The sequence below is a fragment of the Marmota monax genome, unplaced genomic scaffold, assembly GCF_021218885.2.
Source record: "Marmota monax isolate L192 unplaced genomic scaffold, Marmota_monax_Labrador192_F-V1.1 WCK01_AAM20220418_F8-fsc00215, whole genome shotgun sequence".
Lineage (NCBI taxonomy): Eukaryota > Metazoa > Chordata > Mammalia > Rodentia > Sciuridae > Marmota > Marmota monax.
This window is the reverse complement of record NW_026695214.1, coordinates 1,490,486-1,513,685: the sequence shown is the minus strand read 5'-3', so window position 1 is coordinate 1,513,685 and position 23,200 is coordinate 1,490,486. Positions and strand designations below refer to the sequence as shown.

Here is a 23,200-nt window from a genome sequence, read left to right as displayed (position 1 = left end):
TTGAGTTGGGTCCTGGGGAAGGCGCCTGTCTCTGCGCAGGCCCGACACCCGTCCACGGTGAGCAGGGCTAGCGGGGGCACACTGCCCTGGCGGGAGTGGGAGTAGGAAAGTCGCTGGCACCAGGCTGGGACAAGGCCCCAGGGGCTGTGGCCACTCTGTCCGCTACTGGTTCCCGTGTCCAACCGGGTCGGGCCTGGGAGCGCAGCCCCACTAGGGACGGGAACTGCAGGTCCGCAGCTGCACGTGCGAAGGGCGTCCACCTCCACCCGCGCTTGGCGGACCCCGGGGCTGTCCTAGGCCACGCACCTCCACCGGGCCAGGGCTCCGAGGGCTCCGGGACGGCGGTGTCTGGGATCGTGGGCAGCCTCGGGCGGCACGTGGAAGACCAGGAGAAGCCCGAAGGGCGGCCGGGAGCACTATCCCCACGCCCCCGCGCCCGCATCTCTCGGTGGTCAAGGCCAGCGCGGGTCCGGTCGGCACGTCTAGGGCAGCTCGCTGGTGGAGCCGGCCTGGGGAGGCCACGCCCCTCCGGGAGGCCCCGCCCCCGAGGAAGCCCCGCCCCCGCGACGTCTGCGCGCTCCCCGCCGGAGGCCCCGCCCCCGAGGAAGCCCCGCCCCCGCGACGTCTGCGCGCTCCCCGTCCGGCGTGGGCTTTCCCTGGCTGCGGGCGAGACGCGCGAAAGCCGGCCCGGGGCGGAACGACGTGCGAAGTAGGCCCGGGGGGACCCGAGCCCGGCGGCCTGAGCTGGGACTACGCCTCCCAGCGGGCGCTGCCTGGCCACGCCCACTTCCGGCTGAGTGCGCGCGAGAGTCGGGCTGCCGGGCAGGGCCGGGGCGGGAGCGCGGGTGTGGCCGGGGGCGTGTCGCGGGGCCGCCCGAGGGCGCGGGCGCCCGCGTCCCCACGCATGTCACCGGACGCGCGCACCCGCGCCCTCCCGAGGCGAGGCGGTCCGCGCACCAAGCCCCGGGCGGGCCGGGGTCGGACAGCGGCGGCGCCAGCGGCCCCGGCCTGCGCCGCGCGGAGAAGGCCGCGATCGCGGGGCCACCTCGTCCCCGAGGCCCGGCGAGGAGCGGTGTCCTGGGCGCCCGTGCGGGGAGGTGAGCGCGGCGGCGGGCGCACGGTGACAGCGCGTCCTCGGGGGCGAGGGTAGGGTGGGGCCGGCGGCGCTGGGGTTTGAGGCGGAGGTCGCCGGCCCGCGCTCCCCGGCCGTGCCCTGCGGGTCGCGCGGCTGTCGCGGCCCGGTTCGGTGCCCCGCGGTAGCAGGGTCCCCCTGCGCCTTCCAGAGCGCCCTCCCCGCTTCTGCGGAAGGGGCGCCCAGGGTGGTGGGGAGCGTGCCGCAGGCTCGTCCCTTCTCTTTCTCCTCTGCAGCTCTGCTTTCCGGGGACACTGCGCCGCTCCGGGAGAGGAACCGCCAGCGGGAGGTGGCGGGGCGGGGAGCTGGACAGAGAGCCATGGCGCAGGTGAGTGCCGGTCCTCTGCCTCCTACTCACTGAGGTTTCTTTTCCGTGAAGTTCCTGGTTGGGAGATCTGTCCTGGGTGCTGCCGACCGCTGCCCAGCGCCTCCCGCCTGCTTCCCTGCACCCCGGCCTCCCGCCTGCTTCCTCTGCACCCCGGCCAGTGTTCAGTCTTGGTTGATGAGGGGCTCCGACCCCTCTCCCCTGTGCCTTTTTGTCAGAGGTGGTCTCCAGGAGTGGAAGTGTGCTCCTTGGGGAAACAGGTGGCCCCTTGTGCTGTGCCTGGTTTGTTTGTGCCCATTCAATGCCAGTCCCCTAAATGCCATTTCTTTTTTCTTTCTTTGATTTTTCTGGAGGCGTGAACTCAGGCGATTTACCACTGAGCCCCCCCCTTTTTTTTTTTAATTTTGAGACAGGGTTTCACCCAGGACCTGGTTAAATTGAGGCTGGCCTCGAACTTGGCACACCTCCTGCCTCAGCCTCCCAAGTCACTGGAATTACAGGCCTGTGCCACCATGTCCACCTGGCTAAGCCCCATTCCTTCCTCTCAAGGGGCTCACAGCCTGTTGACAGGAAGTCAGGGAGGCAAGCGAGGGTCTAGACACCAGGTTCTAACCCTCGCTTTCAGGTTTTTCTCTTGGCCCCTATGACCTCCTGTTTCTGCCCAAGTTCCCACAGCCCCTCCCCAATGCAGCAGCTGGTAGCCCTGTTCAAACATTGCTCTTGTCATTCTTTGCTTGAAATCCTCCAATGGTTTCCCTGAAGAAGGGCCAAAATCCCTACTATGACAGGCCCCCAACTGGCTTCTTGTTATCTCTGATACCTGCTGCTTCACCTCACCACCACTCTTTCTGAAAAATCACCTTCTTGTTTTCCTGATCATACCTTCTACCATCTAAGAGCCTCCTACCACAATTCTTCAAATTCCTCTTCCTTGCTTTATTTATTTATTTTAAAATTCAGCACTTTCAACACACTATTTTACTTAATATCTTATTTTCTCCTACCTCATTGCCATACTTCATAAGCAGAGGTTCAGAGCAGTTTTGCCCTAGTGCCTGATACAGAAAATATTTGTTAGATAGATGTGCCTGATACAGAAAATATTTGTTAGATAGATGTGTAAATATATTCAGTTCTCTTGTGACCAATGTTTTGCTATTTAGTGTAGTGTTTAGACGCTGACCTTGAACTTGCAATCCTCCTGCTTCAGCCTCCCAAGTTGCTGGGATTACAGGCGTGTGCCAGTCTTACCTGGCTAGAATAATTATTCTTACACTTGATAATTGTGTCATCTCTTATTATTTTATTGGGAACATTCCCAGAAGTTTTCCTTTCTCTATGGACTAAGGTTTCCCAAACTTAGGTGAAAACATGGTACTTTTAAAATTTTATGTGGAGACAACAGCAGTAGAATGTCAAAAACTAGAATTGATGCTCCAAAAAAGTAACCACCCAGAAAAATAATCACCAAGTATTTGTTTCTACATGCTTTTAAGATTTAACTACATTTAATTGAGCAAAACAACAACACTTTTTGATACTTTTTTCCTATAATATTTTTAATTCACTTTTCTCTGTAAAATGTCAACAGAAAGCATTTTTTTTTTCTGTAAGGATAGAGTTGCTGTTTGGGGGGCTAAATTCATGTTTTCACATGTGTACTAAGGAAGAGTTAAATAACTGAATTTGAGGCTGCACCAGGTTCAGCTAACATGTCCTGGGTGATGTGGTGTGGAACGTGAACCCCGTTTGGATGGAGGTCTGCCTGTGTATGCTGCAGCACAGGAATAGAACAGGACTTGGATCTTTCAGCGGGTGTTCATACCCGGAATTAAGCAGGTTAATCTAGCTATCAGAGAAAGTTTGTCTTCCTCAGTGAGAGGGCGTGCTGTTTTCTAGTGCATCTTATTTCCTGGTCAGGAGAGGATGAGTGTATGAGTGTGTTCACTATTTCTGTTGCTGTCAGAGTTGAGGTTTTTTTGTTGTTGTTGTACCAGGGATTGAACCCAGGGCCATTTAATCACTGAGCCACCACATCTCCAGCCCTTTTTATTTTTATATTTTGAGACAGGGTCTCGTTAAGTTGCTAGGGCCTTGCTAAATTGCTGAGGCTGGCTTTGAACTCACGATCCTCCTGCCTCAGCCTCCCAAGTTGCTGGGACTACAGGTGTGCGCCACAGCGCCCGGCAGGAGTTAAGCGTTTTAATGGAGGCAGAGAAGCATGGCGTTTAAAGCATGGATTATGGAGCATCAGGGCTGACATTCAATCACTGGGTCCCATTTTCTTCCTCTGTCCGTGAGGAAGATGAAAGGCTGCTTCCGCGGTTCTCGTAAGGACTGCCTCTGTTGCCTCATTAGTGCCGAGCACATTGGACGAACTTGCTGTGTCAGCTGGCAGCAGCCTCATGACGTCATGGCAGTTTTAGAAGTTTGCAGGTAAGCCTTGTAGGTGGCATGCTTTTTAAAAATGTACACAATGTACAAAGAACTTTGGGAACTATGGCCTCTGGCTAAATCTGGCCCATCACCTCTTTTTATATGGCTCAAGAGCTGCAAATAGTTTTTACATATTTCAATTATTGAAAGAAATGAAAGGGAGAACAGTATTTGAGGACATGTGGAGTCACATGCAGTTGGATTTGGTGTCCCTGAGCAAGGTGTCCTGGAGCAGGGCATGCCTGTCCACGTCCTGCTGCCTGGGCACCTGTGCTGCCGAGGCGGAGCCGAGTGGTCGTGGCAGAGGCCCAGTGGCTCAGAAAGCCTAATTTTGTTTTCTCCGGGTCTTTGCAGAGAAACTCTGCGGGCCTCTGATGTCCAGCATGGGTGATGGCGTCAGACTGCCGAGCTGCATCCCAGCTCTGCAGCCAACGGACACGGATCCAGGGCGAGTTTCAGCTCCTTATTTTCTCTTGTGTGAGGAAAGCAGTTGTGGGGTAAAATAAGCTAATATATGAGGGTGCAGAATTGTTTCTGGAATGTTATGAGGGTCCTCAGCTGCTATTGATAGCCACAGGCATTTGCTAACAAAAGTCCTTGACTGAGAAAATGTCTTAGAAGGATGTGCACGTGATTAATGTTGGGTTCCTCAGAACACAGGTTAGAGAGATGGAGAAGGGGACTTTTTCTTTTCTTCTTCTTTCTTCTTTTTTTGTTTTTTTGTTTTTGTTTGTTTGTTTTGTTCCAGGAATTGAACCCAGGGGGCGCTTAACCACTGAGCTACATCCCCAGCCCTTTTTTATTTTTTATTTTGAGATAGGGCCCCCCTAAGTTGCTGAGGCTGGCCTCAAACTTGGGATCCTCCTGCCTCAGCCTCCCAAGGTGCTGGGCTTATAGGAGTGTACCACTTTCCCTGGCAGGAGACATTTCTTGTAAAGAAACATATCAAAACCAAAAAGATTATTCCCAGTTTAAGAAAGTACTTGAACTTGTTTACTTCTCTTTAGGAGTCACTAGACTCTGGGTTTCTTGACAGTGACAAGGTAGTTAAAAATGATAGAAGAGTGGGCATCATTTTACTTTGGTATCAACAAATTTATAAAAATGTAAAGATTTTTTAAAGATATCATAAAAATAACTTGCTCTATATACAGAGGTGTACTTGAAGAATATTTTCATATTTGAAGATATGAAGACAGTCTGTGTGAGACAGAGCAGGCAGGAGTGTGCAGCTGGAGTCTTGGGCTGGATCGTGCGAGCCCGTCTCCCTGCCCAGGCGCAGCACTGTTTGAGCGCCTAATTGTGTCTGTCCTGGAACACAGCTCCAGTGCCACATGTGCACTGGGACGTCTGGGATGCTGAGGTTCGTCAGCATGCCTGTGGGTTCCCACTGCCTGAGTGGCGGCATGTGACATCTGCTGGTGCAAAGTGCAGGTAGTGATAGAGGACACGGTCAACAGGAAACCAGCTGTGCTTCTTTCCATCCAGATCAACCTCTTGCCAGGCGCAGTGTACATGTCTGTAATCCCTGCAGCTTGGGAGGCTGAGGCAGGAGGATCTCGAGTTCCAAGCCAACCTCCTCAAGGGCGAGGCACTAAGCAACTCAGTGAGACCCTGTCTCTAAATAAAATACAAAATAGGGTTGGGATTGGGGCTCAGTGGTGAAGTACCCCTGACTTCAATCCCTGGTACCTGCTCCCCCCGAAAAAAAAATATGCATCCTCCCAAAAATCAGTTGGTGTGCTTTTGTGCCCAGATGCTGCAGCCGGCATGGTTGTTGCTGAGGGCCGAGCAGCATGTGTGTAGCTTCGATGGCTCAGTGTTAGTGCATCCTTGGCCCTTTCTAGGTGTTGCCGGGCAGTCTGTCCTGGGTAGGACCCTGGGAGATTTCCCCACAGGGTCCTCACGACTCACCTCTGCACTCTTCAGTAAAGTGCCCCCAGAGCTTGGTGGCAGGCTCTGAAGTCATGGTTGGGTCTTGTTCATCAGATGTCAAGCCTCTAAGGACTTTGGTTCCTGGTAGCACAGTGTGACCTTTAGGTTCAGGTGTTCAGTGTTGGGATCCCAGTGTGCTTAGGTGTGGTCTGAGCTTGGCAAGTGTGCACAGTGAGGGACCCCAAATCGGGGGGTTTCTCAGGTCCCAGAGGGAAGAGGGTAGTGCCAACAGGGAGCGGGGTAGACAGCACCCAGCACGCATGCTCAGCCAGCAGGGGGGGAGAGGCAGGCAGGGCCTGTGGGCGCCGCCCCCACTGGTTACACCAGGTGGGTTTCCCAGCCCTGGTGGTTTGGCTCATCTGAGGGGAGGGCAAAGCTGGATGGGGACTGGGGTGGCCTGCTGGAGACAGGTCAGACGGCTTGGAGTGTGGGGCCTTATTGACCTAGAGCACCGCGGGAGCCAGTGGGGACTGCCCTGGCGAATGCAGGTGGCAGGCTTGGGACAGCACGGTGTGAGAGGCAGCAGCAGGCGGTGAGCCGAGCTCACCGGCACTCGCCTGGCCTCGCTGCCTGGCCTCTGCCTGGCCTCGCATGTCCTGCACACTGAGGGGCTGGTGGGGCTAGGCAGAGGCAGCCTGGGACGTCTGTGCAGGTGAGGCATGCAGTCTGCCCTGCGGGTCACACGGATGCTCGGATGCTCACCAGACTCCAGGGGTCAGAGTTTGAGGGCACACGTTAGAATCTGGCGGCGTGTGTGCAGCTGTAGGCGAATCCAGGAGGGTGTGGGTCAGAGCAGGCTTTACCTTTATTTATTTATTTTGCGGTGCTGGGGACCGAACCCAGGCCTCACACATGCTAGGTAAGTGCTCTACCACTGAGCCACACCCACTCCCAGAGGTTTTCATCCTTACATGCTCATTTTTATTTTAGAAAAAAATAGTGTTAAATTTTGTCTTAACGAACATCTAGTAACAAAGTAAAGTAGAAATCCTTAGAGCTCAGTTTGGGCCGTAGCCATGCTGATCTCCTGAGGTCTGTCTCCAGGTTTCTCTCCCTATTCTTTTTTTTCCTGTCAGTCGACTCTATCTTTCCCCATGCTTGTGCTACCCCAGGCCACTTGCATGTCCCCATTGTGAGAAATGCCCTCCTATCTGTTGTATATGGAACAAGTTAGCCCTATTATGTACTGTTTGGAACTGATGGCAAATATGGGGGCGCCTCCTGCCACCCCACAAAGCTGCAGACTCCAAGGCAGGGGCGTCTCCATGTTTCTTCTTGTCTCTGGAGGCTGAGGTGGGAAGCCGGCTGTCCAGGCCAGGATGTGGCTCTGCGAGGGAGCACGTGCTTACGTGTGCTCCAGGCTTCCCACCCCTGCACCAGGAGAGAAAGCAAGCAAGGAGGCCACTGTCCAACAACCTCCAGGCCTTCAGATCACCAAGCATCGGTCTTTTATTTAAAAAAAAAAAAAAAAAAAAAGGCCCCACACTACTGTGTACGTGGAGGACAGACTTCAGTCCTTCCTTGAAGCACCCAGTCTTTCTAGGTGATTAGAAGATGCGCACAAAGTGTGTTGAAAGGGCTGGGGCTGCGCTCAGTGCTGGGGCCTTCCTGGCATGTGTGAGGCACTGGGCTCCATCTCAGCACCGCGTATAAATAAATGAATAAAGTAAAGGTCCACCAGCAACTACAACAAGGACAGGCGGTCTGGCCTGGACACACCAGAGCCCGGGACACAGTTCATCTGGGAACCGCCCGGTGAGCACGACTGGGGTTGTCTTTCAGGGCCTGGTGACCTTTGGGGATGTGGCTGTAGCTTTTTCCCCAGAGGAGTGGGAGTGGCTGAGCCCCACGCAGAGGAGCCTGTACAGGAAGGTGATGCTGGAGAACTACCGGAGCCTGGCGTCGCTGGGTAAGGGGCTGCCCGCCTGCCTCCCGCCCCCTCCCGCCCCGTCCCTTCCCCCCCCTTCCCCCCCCCGCCCTCCTCCTGCCCCCCTCCACCTCCCTCCCGCCCCCTCCAGCCTCCCTCCCCCGCCTCCCGCTCCCTATGTCCCCCCCTCCCCCCCGCCGCCTGCCCCCTCCAGCCCCCCTCCCTCCCCCTCCGTCCTCCCTCGACTGAGGAGCGCCCAGTCCTGGCCTCAGAGCCGGGGAGCTGCGCCCCTGTCTGGACAGGCCCACGGTGGGTGTGACATGCCTGTTCTTACCCCTCCAGGACTCTGTGCTTCTAAGCCCAACATGATCTCCTCCCTGGAACAAGGAAGAGCCCCCTGGACGGTGAGGAGAAGGGGGATGCGAGGCCGGTGCCCAGGTGAGTGTGGGGCTGGCGGGCTGCCTCTCTGCCTGCACGCTGTCCCTCGGGCAGTCCTCGCGGCCACGCGTCGGTCCCGCCTCCCTTCTCCATCAGACAGCCACCCACTCCAGGGCTTCCTCTCCTGTGTCTTCCAGACATGTGGAATCATCTGTGGTTTGAAAAAAATCTTTTGCTGATCCTTTTTAAAACCCGTTTTGTAGTTTCAGGTGGACAGCATGGCTTGATTGTGTTTATTTTTGTGTGCTGCTGAGGACCGGACCAGGGCCTCACATGCCAGGCAGCGTCACCACGGAGCCCCAGCCCAGCGCTGGCTGATGCTCGCGTGGTCTGTTGTTGGACTTGATGTCGGTTAGGGTTTGGTCAGCTGGTGCTCTCAGATGCTGGGTGGCATGAGGAGGGCAGACGTGGAAGAGTGACCAGCTCCCAGGGGAGGTGCCTCTGAACACTCCTGAAGGGAGCAGCAGCTGGGGTCCGCGGGTGGCAAGGGATGGCAGGACTAGGGAGTAAGAGAGCCCCAGGGCTGAGCCGGGGCGGCTCGAGTGACACTGGAGCTCAACAGAGCGTCGAGCAGGAGAGAGGGTCATCGGGATGGGCCTGGGGTCCAGGGGGCTTCTCAATGCAGACGGGCAGTGTGCAGCTAGGTAGTTGGCTCTCAGAAGACACCTGAGTGGCTGGTCAGACGTCCCGCTTGTTGTGGTGACATCAGGCTTTTGGGACTAGGAGGGCCACCGCAGTGTCCTTCCTGCAGCAGCAGTTGGTCAAGTGGACACAGCTTGGGACGTAGATTTCTTTTGAAGGCTCTGTTATAATAGGAAATGGCAATAGTTTTGAAGGCAGTGAAACTCTCGTAGATCTCTGCTCAAATCTTACTTCTAAGGCGGAGTTGTGTTGAAGGCAAGCACAGGTCGCTGGCCCTGTACCCGGCGAGGCCCCAGCGGGCCGCCGCCCCCGAAAGCCAGAGGGAGATGCCTGTGAGTTCTCCGTCCTGCAGTGTCTCACCACGTCCCCTGGGTGGACTGTGCAGGAGACGAGCTGGTCTTCCTGGCAGGCGCCTCTCCTGGTGGAGACCCGCTGCTCGTGAGGCTGGAGCTGCTCTCTTAGGAACCAACCTTGGGACCAAAGGGAGGCGTGGGGAGCTAGAGGTGGGCTTTCGTCAGACTGGAGGAAGCCGGAGCAGTCGAGCAGTCGCACGGCAGTCTCCTTTCATGGCGTCTGCCTCCTGGTTGTCTGGGTGAGCCACGTTCAGACTGGAACCTCCTCTCTCAGTTGTGCCATTGGGTGGAACCAGCCTCAGGCTTATTGGGCCAGCGACCTGCTGAGTTGTGCCCTGCCGAGGACTCGCATCTCTCTATGGATGACGCAGCGAGCACTACTTCTTCAGCCTGTGGGTGGGAAGGCTCATATTGCACCCTTTTGTACTGTGACCTCACAAAGTTAAGCACGTTCGTAGTCATTTTTAAAAGCTTCCAAAATGACATGCCTTTTTTACGTGTGTGGTGCTGGGGATTGAACTCAGGGCCTTGTGCACGCAGGGCAAGCACTCCACCAACTGAGCCACATCCCCAGCCCAACATGCTTTTTAAAAAATGTTTTTATCATAGATGGACACAATATCTTTATTGTTTACTTTTACGTGGTGCTGAGGATCGAACCCAGTGCCTCACACGTGCAAGGCCAGCGCTGTGCCACTGAGCCCAGCCCAGCCCATGACATGCTCTTGTCAGGATCTTAATTCAGCTGTTGGGCTTGGACGCTTTCTTCGTGCTAACACGTACCGGAGGAGAGATTGGTTTTCCATCTTTCAGAAGCGAAGGCTGTGCAGAAGACCCAGGAGGCCCTTCCCGATCGCCCACGTGAGGAAGGACGAGCCCCGGCGGCAGCAGGAGCGGGGCCCGCGGGCTGTTGCCTGGAGGACTCTATTTTAGGGGAGAACTGGGGTTCTGCTGCTCTACTTGAGACACAGCCGGTAAGTCAGGAGGTAAACTTCAGGCAGCCTTTTATGAGCAGCGCTGGGAGAGGCTTCCATCTGAGGGCAGTATTCCTGGGGGCACGCTGTCCCCTCGATGCACTTCAGAAAAGGGGGTGGCGGGGACGAGGTGAAGCCGCAGGAGAGGACGCGAGCACTCTGGGAGCAGCCCCCGCCTCTCTCCTGCTCTCACCCAGCACCTCGGCTTAACAAGGCTGTCACGGTGCGTCTGAGACGACCCAGCCCCACCTGAGTGACCAAGGTCACGCTTCTAGGTACAGACTGTGCCGATCCATGGGTGGCCATGGCCATCCCACTGGGGCCACGCAAGCCTGCAGGCGTGACCTGATCAGGAGCGTGTTCACACCTTTCCAGGGCTTGGTGACCGTCACCAGCATGGCCATGGACTTCTCCCGGCAGCCAGACCCAGCTCAGAGGACTTTCTGTAAGGATGTGCTGTGGGAGGAGCAGAGTGGCCAGGAGTCCGTAGGTAAGGCCTCCCTCTCCAGACCAGGTCTGTCTGCAGAGCCCCGCTGCACGCACAGGGGAGGCTCTTCTGAGGTGCTGCCCGGGCTCCGGCCCTGGCTGTGCGGTGCACCTCTGGCCTCCATGCAGGGGAAGGTTGGCGCGGTCCTTGTGCTCCAGGGGTCGTCTTGATGGCGCCTCCTCCTGACCACTCCCATCCTCACCAGGGAACGAGAGCCTGAGTTTAGAGGGCCACAGTGTGACCACCCCATCTCTCGCCCCTCACGCAGGACGGGGCGTTTCTAAGCCAGACGTGGCCTCTTTCCTGGAGCAAGAGGAGGAGCCCTGGAGGGTGCCCAGAGAGCTGGCTGCAGGCCTGTTCTCAGGTGAGTGTGCACATTGGTGTGGGGAAGTCCCTGCAGGTGAGAGTGAGCTGTCACCGCAGAGTGCAGGTCCTCAGCAGGAGGCTGTAGAAGCTTTACCAAGCCTCCAGATCCGGGAGGGAGTCAGTCCTGGGCCAGAAGGATGCCCGCCACCTTTGCTCCTCCTAACAGCTCATCTCCCAGTGCCCTCTTCCTCTCGGCCAGTGGCACCTGTGTCAGCCTCGCAGCTTTGAGTGACTTTTCCTGACCTGTACGTGCTCTTGAGCGTCTTTCAGGTTCACTCCTCTGTGGCTGAAGGGCCCGTTTGTCCATCACGCACCCCTTCCTGTGAGAAGCACCATCTGCAGGTGTGCCAGTGGGCCCCTCTGCCCAGCGCAGGCAGGCGACTGGAGGGAGGCAGGTGGACGCTCGGGCTGAGGCCTGTGTGAGTGTGTAGGCTGAGGGAAGGGTCACTCCAGCAGGACGACGCCACAGCCCTGGAGAACCGCAGGAGCAGAGACAGCAGAGCCTGCCTGGGCCTGAGAGGCCCCTGTGTCTCAGGACGGCGGGCAGAAGTCGTGTGCCAGAAGGCAGGGGCAGCGGGTGAAGTGCAAGAAATCCCTGTCAAGCTGACGGTTTGTAGAACATGTAACCATGTTGCCTACTGGAGAAGGAGTGGCACCCGTGACCCACCCCACAGGAGGGTAGCAGGAGCCTAGGCCTCTCACATGGTGGTTGCGCTCCTTTTCACACAGTGGTGGGTACCCTAGGTTCACCGTGGACGTGGACGCCCACTGCACGCGTTAGGTTTCTCAGTTATTAAAGGGATGCTACAACGGTTTCTTTATGCACAGCTGGCGATTGCTGTACCCCTGGACAGGACTGCCTGCTAGGCGCTCAGTGTTTTGTTTTAGTGAGGTTGGCAGGGACTGGGAGTGTGGATTTAATTGCATCCTGAAGCCAGATGTGGTAATCTTGCACACACCTGTAATCCCAGCAACTCGAGGCTGGGGCAGGAGGATCACAAGTTCAAGGCCAGTCTCAGCAACGTAGCAAGGCCTTGTCTCAAAATAAAAAATAAAAAAGTCTGTAATGTAGCTCAGTGGTAGAGCTCCCCTGGGCTCAGTCCCCAGTTCAGGAAAAAAAGAAGCATCCTCAAAATCTTGGCTATTTATTTGCCAACTCTTGCTTATTATTTGGTGAAAGATTATATAGCTTAAAATTATCATCTTATCGTGAAAGATTTGGTGCTGCCCCTAAGTTTTGTTTCCCTCTTCCTCTGTTTTCTTTTCTATGTTTACCCGCACTTTGCTGTTTGCCTGAGATGTTTTCTTCACAGTCCTGGTATTTTTTATGTATAAACATGCAAATTCATGGGCATATTGTCTCAAACTATTTTTGACAAATGGTAATAAGAATTTTAATTTTGGGCTGAGGCTGTAGTTCAGTGGAGAGCATTTGCCTAGCACCTAGGAAGCACTGGGTTCTATCCTTAGCACCACATAAAAATGAAGCAAATACAATAAATGCATGCTGTCCATCTACAACTGCAAAAAAATTTTTTAAAAAAAGTCTTAATTTTAATAGATCTTTTTCAGTTAGAACATATAAAATGTTTGAATTTTTATATGCATTTTTTTATTTAAATATTTTTTAGCTTAGATGGACACAATACCTTTATTTTATTTATTTATTTTATGTGGTGCTGAGGATCAAACCAGTGCTTCACACATGCTAAGCAAGTGCTCTACCACTGAGCCCCAGCCATAGCCCTGAGTTTTTACATGTTTTCTATTATGATTTCTCTGTTTCTGTCTTTATAAACTTATACACATAGTTGTGCTTCATTTTTCAATGGTTGTTTAGAAAAAAAAAAATAATAAGGTAAAAAAACAAATACCCCTTTGGGCCGAGATGGAACTCATCAGCAAAGCCCTGGGTTGAGCTTCAGTTCCAAAGAGAAAAGACAACAAAAAAAGAACCCCATCAAAGATAAGAAGTAAGACAAAGGCTGGCCTGGCTCAGTGTAGAGCCCTTGCCTGGCATTGCGAGGCGTGGGTCCAGTTCTCAGCACCACATATAAATAAATAAGATAAGGGTCCGTTCACAGCTAAATATAATATATATATATATATATATATATATATATATGAGATAATGGTTGTCCAGTAGTACAGCCCATGGACGTCCACTACCCTTGCACTTACTGTTGAAGATGTCTGACCGTTTAGGTCTGTTCCAGTTTCCACCTATGATGAAGAGGCTCAGTTTGCACATTCTCTTTGCTTATATGTCAGAATACCTCTTTAAGGTCCATGGGCCTCACAGACACTGCTGGACACAGGAGAGTGCCCCTTTCTGGAGATCATCACAGGCAGGGTCGGTCTGTTGCAGGCTGTTTCTGTTTGCGTTTCCTGCCCTTAGAGTTCTTCTGTTGGGTCACGTCCTTCTCTGTACGCAGTGCGGGGATGCCCGTGCTTAGGAGCAGGCAGCTCCGGCAGGCAGGCTGCGTGGTCTGGTGGTCTGCGTGGTCTGGTGGTCTCGTCTGCGGCCTGAACCCACCCACCGTCAGGCTTCCCTGCTGGGACGCCTGCCCACCCTCTGCTTCCTGCCCCTCCTTCTCCCTGCCGACCTTTCTCTTTATCCTCTCTTTTGCCGTGTGGGCTGCTGTTCTGTTTTATTTACCTGTTTTTATCATGGAAAAGTATGACTATGTAGCTATCCTAGCGCACACGATTGGGTGGCCTTATGTACATTCACAGTATTTTACAACAAAACCACTGTCTAATTCCAGAGGTTTTAAAGATTGCTCTAGAAGAAAACCTCCTGTTCACTAGGTGGTCATTACCATTCCTCCTTCCCCAGTCCGTGGTGACCACTGTCTGTCTGTCCAGGGGTTCTCCGTTCTGAGTACTTCACATACAGGAACCTGTACCATGCAGCCTCTGTGTCGGGGGGCTTTCCTGGGGTGCAGCGTTTGCCAAGCAGCATTTGTTTTACGGCTGAACAACACTGCACCTTATGGCTCTGCCACATCTGTCGGTCAGCTCACTGGTGGGCACTGGGGCTGTGTCTACCTTTTGGCTGCTATGACTAGTGGTGATTTGGACATTTGGACATTATGTTTTTATTTAAGCACCTGCTTTCCATTCTTTTTTGCTTTGTTTTAAGTGCTGGTTATTTAACCCATGATGCTCTATTACTGAGCTATGGCCCCAGCCTTTTTTTTTTACTACTTAGGATTGAATGCAGGGACACTTGATCACACTTGATCACTGAGCCACATCCCCACCTTTTTTTTTGTAATGTATTTGGAGACAGGGTCTCACTGAGTTGCTTAGGGCCTCACTAATTTGCTGAGGCTGGCTTTGAACTTGTGCTCCTCCTGCTTCAGCCTCCTGAGCTGCTGGGATTTCAGGTGTGTGCCGTTGCTCCTTGCAACCCGAGCCCTTTTCATTTTTTATTTTAAGACAGGATCTTTCTAAATCATTTAAAGTCTCTCTACATTACTAAGGCTGGCCTTGAACTTGCACTCCTCCTGCCTCAGCCTCCTGAATCTCTGGGATTATAGGCATGTGCTGCCATGCCCAACTAGACCTTTATGATACCTATGAGTTAAAAATATGTTTTCCTATTTTGTGGAATATTTTTTGTACTTCTTTTCTCTCTCTCTCGGTACTGGAGATTGAACCCAGAGGTGCTAAACCACTGAGCCACATTCCTAGCCCTTTTTGTGTTTTGAGACGAGTCTTGCTAAGTTGCTTAGGGTGACTTTGAACTTGTGATCCTCCTGCCTCAGCTTCCTGAGCTGCTGGGATTAGAGGCATGCACCATTACATCTGGCTCTCTTTCACTCTTGATAGTGTTGTTGTTGTTGTTAATGGAGATTGAACCCAGAGGTGCTCTACCACTGAGCTACATCCCAGCCACCCCCCTCACTTTTCAAATTTTTATTTTGAGACAGAGTTTCACTTTAGTTGCTGAGACTAGATTTGAACTTGCAGTCCTCCTGTCTCAGCCTCCCGATGTGTAGGAATTACAGGTGTGTGGCACTGCACCAGCATCCATAGTTTCTTTTTTTTTTTTTTTTTTTTTTGTGTGTGTGTGTGTGCATGTGGTGGTGCTAGGGATTGAGCACAGGGCCTCGTTCATGCCAGCAGACACTCTACCACTGAGCCACATCCCCAGCCCTTGGTAGTATGTTTGATGTACAGAAGTTTCTAATATTGTTAAGGTCCAGTTCACTCATTCTTTTGTTGCTTATTTTGATGTTACATAAGAAACCATCGCCAATCATGGGTCCTAGAGATCTTGTACGATCTGTGTGGTTTGACCATTAGAGTAGGATTTGGCCCGTGTTGTGTCAGTATTTGTATTTGGTGTGAGGTAAAGAGCTTTAGTCCTATTCCGGCTCCTCTTCTCCATTTCCCTCCCTCCCTCCCTCTCTTCCATGCTGGAGCCTCAACTCCGGGCAAGTGCTGTACCGCTGAGCCACAGCCCAGCCCTCAACTCGTTCTTCCCCAGGGGTGGGTCTCAGAACCCTTGAAAATCAGTTGACTCCAGAGAAGGCATGAAGTGTTCGGCAAGTACATGAAAAGTGCTCAGAGTCCCTCAGGGAGACGCTGACCAGGACCAGCGCCGTATCAAGACACGGACGTTGGGCTGTTAGGTAAAGAGATGGTGGGACCTTGAACGCTCTGGTGGGACTGCAGGATGGTGTAGTGGGGAACTGTATGGAGATTCCTCGTGATATCAAAAACAGGAGTTCCTCGGACTCAGCCAGCTGACTTCTGGGGGTCTGTCCAAAAGGACTGAAGTCAGGATCTCAAAGAGACAGTAGTCCTCTTACATGAATTCACACTGCAGCACCATTCATATACCAACATGTGGAAAACACGTCGTGTCCAACGGGGAGAAACAAGGAAATGTGGTGGATGCCCACAATGAGACACACTCTGTTTCCACAGAAAGGAAACCCTGCAGGAGTGACAGCATGGCTGGCTGCGAGGACATGGGAATGCTTGCTCAGAGACACGGCATTTAAATAGTCCAGTGAACAAAATCCGAGAGTAGAATGGTAATTGGTGGTGGCTGGGGGCAGGCAGAAATGAGGAGTTAGAATGAATGGGCATCAGGATTCAACTGGAGCATAAAGAAGCAAGATGAATATAGGTCCTAGAGATCTGCTTCATACAGCACTTCACTTACAGTGACCACGAGTATCCTGCACACTTGAAATTTTTCTCAGAAGGTCAATTTTAAGTGTTCTTTCCATGATAAAATGGAATAAAGAAAAATAGTTAGAATAATAATCATAATTCTATTAGGAAACCAGTTGGCTTAGTTGTATGGGTGTACTTCTGAGGTCTCAGTTCTGTTCCATGGATCTGTGTCTGTCGTTAGGCCAGTACCTCACTGGCTTGGATACCTTGCTCTGCATCAGGTGCTGGTGGTGGTGGTTGTCAAGGCTGTAGGTGGACTCAGTACCTTTACTTATTTACATGGTGCGAAGGGTTGAACCCAGTGCCCCACGCAGGCGAGGGACGCACTGTCCACTGGAGCCACAGCCTGCCCTGTAGTAGGCTCTGAGGTCAGGAATTGTACTCCTTCACTCTGTTCTCTTCCAAGGTTGTTTTTTGGCTATTAAGGGCCCTTGCAACTCTACTTGAATTTTAGGGTTAGCTTTCCCACATGTGCACAAAGAGGACTGGCATTTTGCTAGGGATTGCACTGGATCTTTCGATTACTTCAGGGACTGTTACATTTTACCTTTGTTGATCTTCTTACCATGAATGTGTGATATCTATTTAGGTTTTCTTTGATTTCATCCAGCAACATTTTGTAGTTTTCAACACATAATTTTACACTTCCTTAGCTAAATTTACTTCTCAGTATTCTATTTTTTAAATGACATTTTTCATGAAATTGTTTTTATAATTTCCTTTTTGAATTCTTGAGTATATAGAAATAGAACTGATTTTTGTGTATTTATCTTTTTTTCTGAATTCACTCTTCTGCAGTTTCCCCAGATTCATTAGCCGAATGCTTCTTCATGGATTCCTTAGGGTCCTGTACACATGGGCTGGGGTCAGAAGTGTTCCCCTCCTTCCTTTCTCACTCGGATGCCTTCTTTTTCTCGCCCATCTGACTGCAGCACCCAGGGCAGTGCTCAGTGAGTGGGGAGGGCAGCATCTGTTCTGTCCTGATCTGAGGCAGAACCTGCAGGCATTCAGCATGAGGAAGAAGTCTTTCTCCAAACATTTGGTGCTCTGCATCAGTTCCCTCAAGACCAATTTCATCTATATTTTTTGGGGGAAAAATAATTGTGCTTTCACAAAATTCTTGTAGAAGCTGGGTGACTTAGTGAAAAGATGTCAGGCACACTCTGTCTTCCCCATGAGTCAGAATGGGCTTGCTCAATAGTGTATATGAGTGTAATTAAATATAATATTAGTATTTGGTATTACTATAAAACAGTCTTTTCAAAAAAGAAATTAACATCTCAATAGATGCAAGAAAAGCATTTGACAAAATCAATATTCTTTCATAAAAACTCTCAACAAATGAGATCTACCTCAACAAAATCAAAGCTGTTGTGACAACCCACAGCTTACACTGTCGTCAGTGCAGGAGTGGGACACTTGTCCCTGAAGGCCAGGAACAAGACTAGGCTGCCCACTCTCACTTCACACGGCACTGGACGTCCTAGCCAGACTGTGAGTCAAGAAAAGGAGTACATGGCTGTGAGTTTAAAGAAGTTCGTGTCTCCGTCGCAGATGACATGCCCCTGTACGTAGGAAACTCTAAGGTCCCTGCACACGACAGAAGCCGGCCAGACCCGATCTGAGCAAAAGAAGCAGGATATACAACCGACGTGGAAAATAGTGACAGTCCTATAGACAGTGAACGCCTGAAGAAGAATTCAAGAGAAAACCCCACTTACAATAGTGACCAAAAAAGGAAGTGGAACACTTGGGGACAAATTCAGGCCAAGAGGTGAAAGGTGTGTACGCTGAAAACTGTGAACCACCAGTGAGGGGGCTTGACAAAGGTGGTCTGGACGGGAAAGCCACCCCAGGCCTAGGCTGGCCGGATGGGGTGCCCAATGTCCCCGTGTTCAAGGTGCTCTTAGACTCAAGTGTGGCCTAATCCAAACTCCAAAGGCATTTTACTAAAAATAGGAAAAGCAACTGAAAATTCATATGGAACCCCCAAAGACCCCAAGTAGCTAAAAGATAAGGCTGAAGACATCCTATTTCCTGATTTTAAATTCTGTTACAAAGCTATGATAGTCAAAATGGCATGGTCTTGGAATTAAAGCACATAAGGCACATAGACCAAAGGAGCAAAAAGAGACCCCAGAAATAGACCCATGCCTATAAGGTCGACCAGCCTTTGACAGAGGCCAAGAATATACAGAAGCCAAAGTATGATGTTTCCAATATATAGTTTTTGGAAAACTGAATGTCACATGCATAAAGAGAAATAGATAAAAGAGTCAGGTGCAGGGCATGCCCATGATCCCAGTGACCCAGGAGCTTGAGGGGTTTCAGTTTTGAGGCCAGCCTCATCAACTTAGCAAGACCCTGTCTCCAGATAAAAAGGGCTGGGGATGTAGCTCACTGGTCACACCCCTGGGTCCAGTCACCAGTGTCCAGAAGTGAATGAATAAAACAAGGGGCTGGAGACGGTGCCTCTTGGTCGAATGTCCTTTGGTTCAACACGCAGAACTGAGAGGAGGAGAAAGAGATCAGGTCCTGACACCAGGTGTAGAAATCAGTTCCAACATGAGATCCATGCGCCAGCTAGAACAGGCAAAAGGCACCTTGACATCGGTCTTGGCATGACTCTCTGGAGGTGACACTGAAGTGCAGGTGACAGAAGCAGGAATAAGTGGGGTCTCATGAGACTGACACTCCAGCACAGAAAGAAGCGAGGAACCAAGAGGAAGGACCATGTTCAAAATGGGAGGAGGGTTCAGACTCGGGAGAGGAGCTGAGAGTGACCGACTGCCAGGGACAGGGACGGGGAGGTGGGAGGTGTCGGTCTGGGTGTGCAGACTGCAGTGCACTGGGAGCCACCCCAGAGGCCCGGCGGATGTGCCAGTGGTGACTGTGATGAGTGACAACGGACGCGGGAGAGTCACCAGGAAGACGGTCTGGAGCGTTTGCACACACACACAGTAAGTGCGTGAGGTGACGCGTGCTCGTTGACTGCTGTGGCAGTCATGCCGCAGTGTACAGGTGTGTCAGAACACACCACATGTCTTAAGTATGCACATTTGTCAACTACACCTCAAAAAATCTGGAAAAAAGTTTCTTATAAAAAAGTGGCATTGCAAGCACCATTAAGAAACGACCAGGGATGTGAGGTTTCTCCTTCCTTTCTTTTTCTCCTGGCTTGTAGACAGCACAAAAGTGTGCAGTGACGGCTGAGTTTGAGCAGTCCATTGCAAATGTGTCTGTGTCCAAATACACTGAATAAAATAAGGCTAATAAAGACACATTTTCTACTTATAGAGAAATAACTGGACTTCCAAATAATCCTAATGATTGCCGTAGAAAAAGGGTCTTTTGTGTGCTTTTGCATGTTCCTTTGGACACATTAGTGATGTGGTAGTGTGATGCTGAATGACCACTACGTGGCGTCCAAAGCAGGTAGACAGTTGCGACTGAGAGGGAGATCAAGGCAGGAACATCCAGCCTCTCACTGCCTCTTCTCTGCCGTGCGACTGGCTCAGGCATACTTAACTATTTTGAACTTGCCTCCTGGTCCCTGTGTGACTTCAGTCTGGAGTGTCACATATTTGCAGACTGCATGTCTAAATGTAATGGCTTTAGAGCTGCAGAATTTGTGTTTCGTTCGCCAATTAGTGAATTAGTTCACCAATTTTCCTTTTACCAGAGTTCTCTTTTCTTGCACTTGAGAAAGAATAATTGTTTTCTTGATTTATTTCAGGCCAGCAATCTGTTCATGAGACCCAAGAATTATTTCCAAAACAGGACTTATGTGCTGATGGAGTAACAGATCGAACTTCAAGTGCCAAACTTGAGGGTTCCACTTTCAGAGAAAATTGGGCTTCTGAGTGTGTGTGTGAAGGGAAGCTGGCATATCACGAGACAGTCACTCATGACCAAGCCCCCCCAAAGGAGAGAGAGCATTTGTATAACAAACCTAGAAGATGGTTCCACTTGAATAGTTCAGAAGAGAGAGTCCATAGTTGTGATTCAGGTAAAGGTTTTCAGAAAACTTCAGTGGTAATAAAACAAGCAGGAATCTATGCAGGAAAAAAACTGTTCAAATGTAATGAATGTAAGAAAACTTTTACTCAGAGCTCATCCCTTACTGTTCATCAGAGAATTCATACTGGAGAGAAGCCCTATAAGTGTAGCGAGTGTGGGAAGGCCTTCAGTGACGGTTCCTCCTTTGCACGACACCAGCGGTGTCACACGGGCAGGAGGCCCTATGAGTGCACCGAGTGTGGGAAGGCCTTCATACAGAACACGTCCCTCATCCGCCACTGGAGGTACTACCACACCGGGGAGAAGCCCTTCGACTGCGCCGACTGCGGGAAGGCCTTCAGTGATCATATAGGGCTGAACCAGCACAGGAGGATCCACACCGGAGAGAAGCCCTACACATGTGACGTGTGTCACAAGTCCTTCAGGTACGGCTCTTCCCTCACTGTGCACCAGAGGATCCATACTGGAGAAAAGCCGTACGAGTGTGACGTCTGCAGAAAAGCCTTCAGCCATCATGCGTCCCTCACACAGCATCAGAGAGTGCATTCTGGGGAGAAGCCTTTCAAGTGCAAAGAATGTGGGAAAGCCTTTAGGCAGAACATCCACCTGGCCAGTCACCTGCGGATCCACACTGGAGAGAAGCCCTTCGAATGTGGCGAGTGCGGGAAGTCCTTCAGCATCAGCTCCCAGCTGGCCACTCACCAGAGGATCCACACGGGGGAGAAGCCCTACGAGTGCCAGGTGTGCGGCAAGGCCTTCACCCAGAAGGCCCACCTGGCGCAGCACCAGAAGACCCACACGGGGGAGCGGCCCTACGAGTGCAAGGAGTGCGGCAAGGCCTTCAGCCAGACCACCCACCTGGCGCAGCACCAGCGCGTGCACACCGGGGAGAAGCCCTACAAGTGCGTGGAGTGCGGGAAGGCCTTTGGGGACAACTCCTCCTGCACCCAGCACCAGAGGCTCCACACTGGCCAGAGGCCTTACGAGTGCCTGGAGTGTGGCAAGGCCTTCAAGACCAAGTCCTCCCTCATTTGTCACCGCAGAAGTCACACCGGGGAGAAGCCTTACGAGTGCAGTGCGTGCGGCAAGGCTTTCAGCCACCGGCAGTCCCTCAGCGTCCATCAGAGGATTCACTCTGGGAAGAAACCCTACGAGTGCAAGGAGTGCAGGAAAACCTTCATCCAAATCGGGCACTTGAACCAGCACAAGAGAGTTCACTCTGGAGAGAGGCCCTACGGCTGCAGGAAGAGCAGGAGAGGCTTCAGGCCCACGGCACACTGTGCCCACCCTCCGCGGGGCCACTCTGCAGAGTCCTCCACGACCAGTCCTGTGGACCTCTTCCCCAGATTCCTCTGGAGTCCGTCCTCACTGCCATCGCCGTAGTCTCAGGATATCATTTCAGCTGCGTCGTTTCACTTAAAAACTCATCTGTCTGCCCTTTGTTTTTGTCCCTTATAAGTTCATTCTTCAAAGTCAGACTGATTTTTAAGTGAAAATGTAATTAATTCATTTGTATAAAGCTTGTATTGCGATCCTCTCAATGATTAATGCATAAGATGTGCTGCACAGTGCTGGTCCATACCAAGCATTCAGTAAACTTGCTCCTTTTCTTTTCTTGTGGTAATGAACCTAGGGTGCTTTACCACTGAGCGCATGTACAACCCTTCTTAGTTTTTGGTAGGTTTTCACTAAGTTGTTGAGGGTGGCCCTGGACATTGAAATGTGACTGTAGGGGCTGGGGATGTAGCTCAGTGGTTGAGTCCTTCCCCAGCAGGCGTGAGGCCCCGGGTTTGATCCCTAGCACCAGAGGGAGGGAAAAAAGAATAAGAAAAAGTTATGGTAGTCATCTCTAGTAAAAATGATGCAGTGGGATGAAGGGAGAAGCCGATCGTGGGCCAGGAGTGGAGCTCTGCAGATAGCTAATGAAATCTGCCTGTGTTCCTTTAAAATTTGATTCCATGATGCTGAGAAGTATTGTGACATTCCCTTTGATCTACACGAATGTAAGGTGATCTGAGCTTTTTGGTGGCAAAATCCAAGTTTATGTTTGACAACAGTCTTTGATAGTGTAGAGAACATGAATGAATAGGCCATTTGGAACAAATGAATTAAATAGAAAATGCAAGATTGGTATGCAGAGTTAAAACTATTAATGCATTACTCAAGTATGAGAAAGTCGGCAGGATTTCATCTATTTAAAGTCACTTGGTTTGTGAATGAACTCTGTTAAACATTTAAGGTACCATTAACTCTGGATAAACCAATCTAGTAGCAAGAGTCAGCAATCCATGACTTGTGCCCAAGGTCTCACTGGTGATTTTTGTATTGCCCATGATCTAAAATTTTAAAACATATTCATAAGTGGTTCAAAAATGAAAATGTTTTCAACATGATCATTATGTTAAATTTCAGTGTCTGTAAATAAAGTCGTGTTTGCATATAGCCACCCTCGTTCATTCACACGTTGTTACAACAGCATAGTTGAGTAGCCCTAACAAAGACCATCTGGTTTGCAGACCCTAAGAAATCTGCTGCATGAACCTTTGCAGAAAAATTTGGTGATCCCTGCTGTACAGATTGCTGAGGAATCTTTGGCTCATGGGCAAAATCCTGTCTGCAGCCTGTGTAAATAGTCTTACCAAACAGTGACCATACTCATTTGTTCACCTACTTTCTCTGGCTGCTTTTACAACAGAGGCAGATGTTGAGTAGCTGCAACACTGATGATAGTTACTGTTTTTTTGTTTTGTTTTGTTTTTTGTTTGGGGGATTGAACCCAGGGCACTTTAGCAATGAGCTACATCCCCAGTCTTTTTGAGACAGGGCCTTGATAAGTTGCCCAGGCTGGCCTCAAACCTGTGATCCTTCTGTCATAGCCTCCTAAGTTGCTGGGATCACAGACATGCAGCACCACGCCCACCACATTGACCATTCTTTTATAGAACATTTACCGACCACTGCTCTGGAGTGGAGGAAAATTTACAAAATTATCAAATTTTGTAAGGTAATATAACTCTTACATCAGAAAT

General features: G+C 51.3%; 1 protein-coding gene across 1 annotated transcript; it reads left to right on the top strand.

Annotated features, from left to right (window-relative positions):
- Positions 1 to 651: 651 nt before the first annotated feature.
- Positions 652 to 22,613, top strand: Zfp28 (ZFP28 zinc finger protein). The gene is made up of 8 exons (XM_046430912.2): positions 652 to 1,097; positions 1,369 to 1,460; positions 7,611 to 7,737; positions 8,038 to 8,133; positions 9,942 to 10,102; positions 10,478 to 10,592; positions 10,858 to 10,953; positions 19,888 to 22,613. The coding sequence occupies exons 1-8, from the start codon at positions 905 to 907 to the stop codon at positions 21,552 to 21,554; spliced, it is 2,547 nt and encodes an 848-aa protein (XP_046286868.1). The 5' UTR covers positions 652 to 904; the 3' UTR covers positions 21,555 to 22,613.
- Positions 22,614 to 23,200: the final 587 nt, after the last annotated feature.

Coding starts and splice junctions, on each gene's coding strand:
- Zfp28 (XM_046430912.2), top strand. CDS start 905: ATGTCACCGGACGCGCGCACCCGCGCCCTCCCGAGGCGAGGCGGTCCG. Junction 1,098..1,368: donor CTGGGCGCCCGTGCGGGGAG/GTGAGCGCGGCG, acceptor TCTCCTCTGCAG/CTCTGCTTTCCGGGGACACT. Junction 1,461..7,610: donor GACAGAGAGCCATGGCGCAG/GTGAGTGCCGGT, acceptor GTTGTCTTTCAG/GGCCTGGTGACCTTTGGGGA.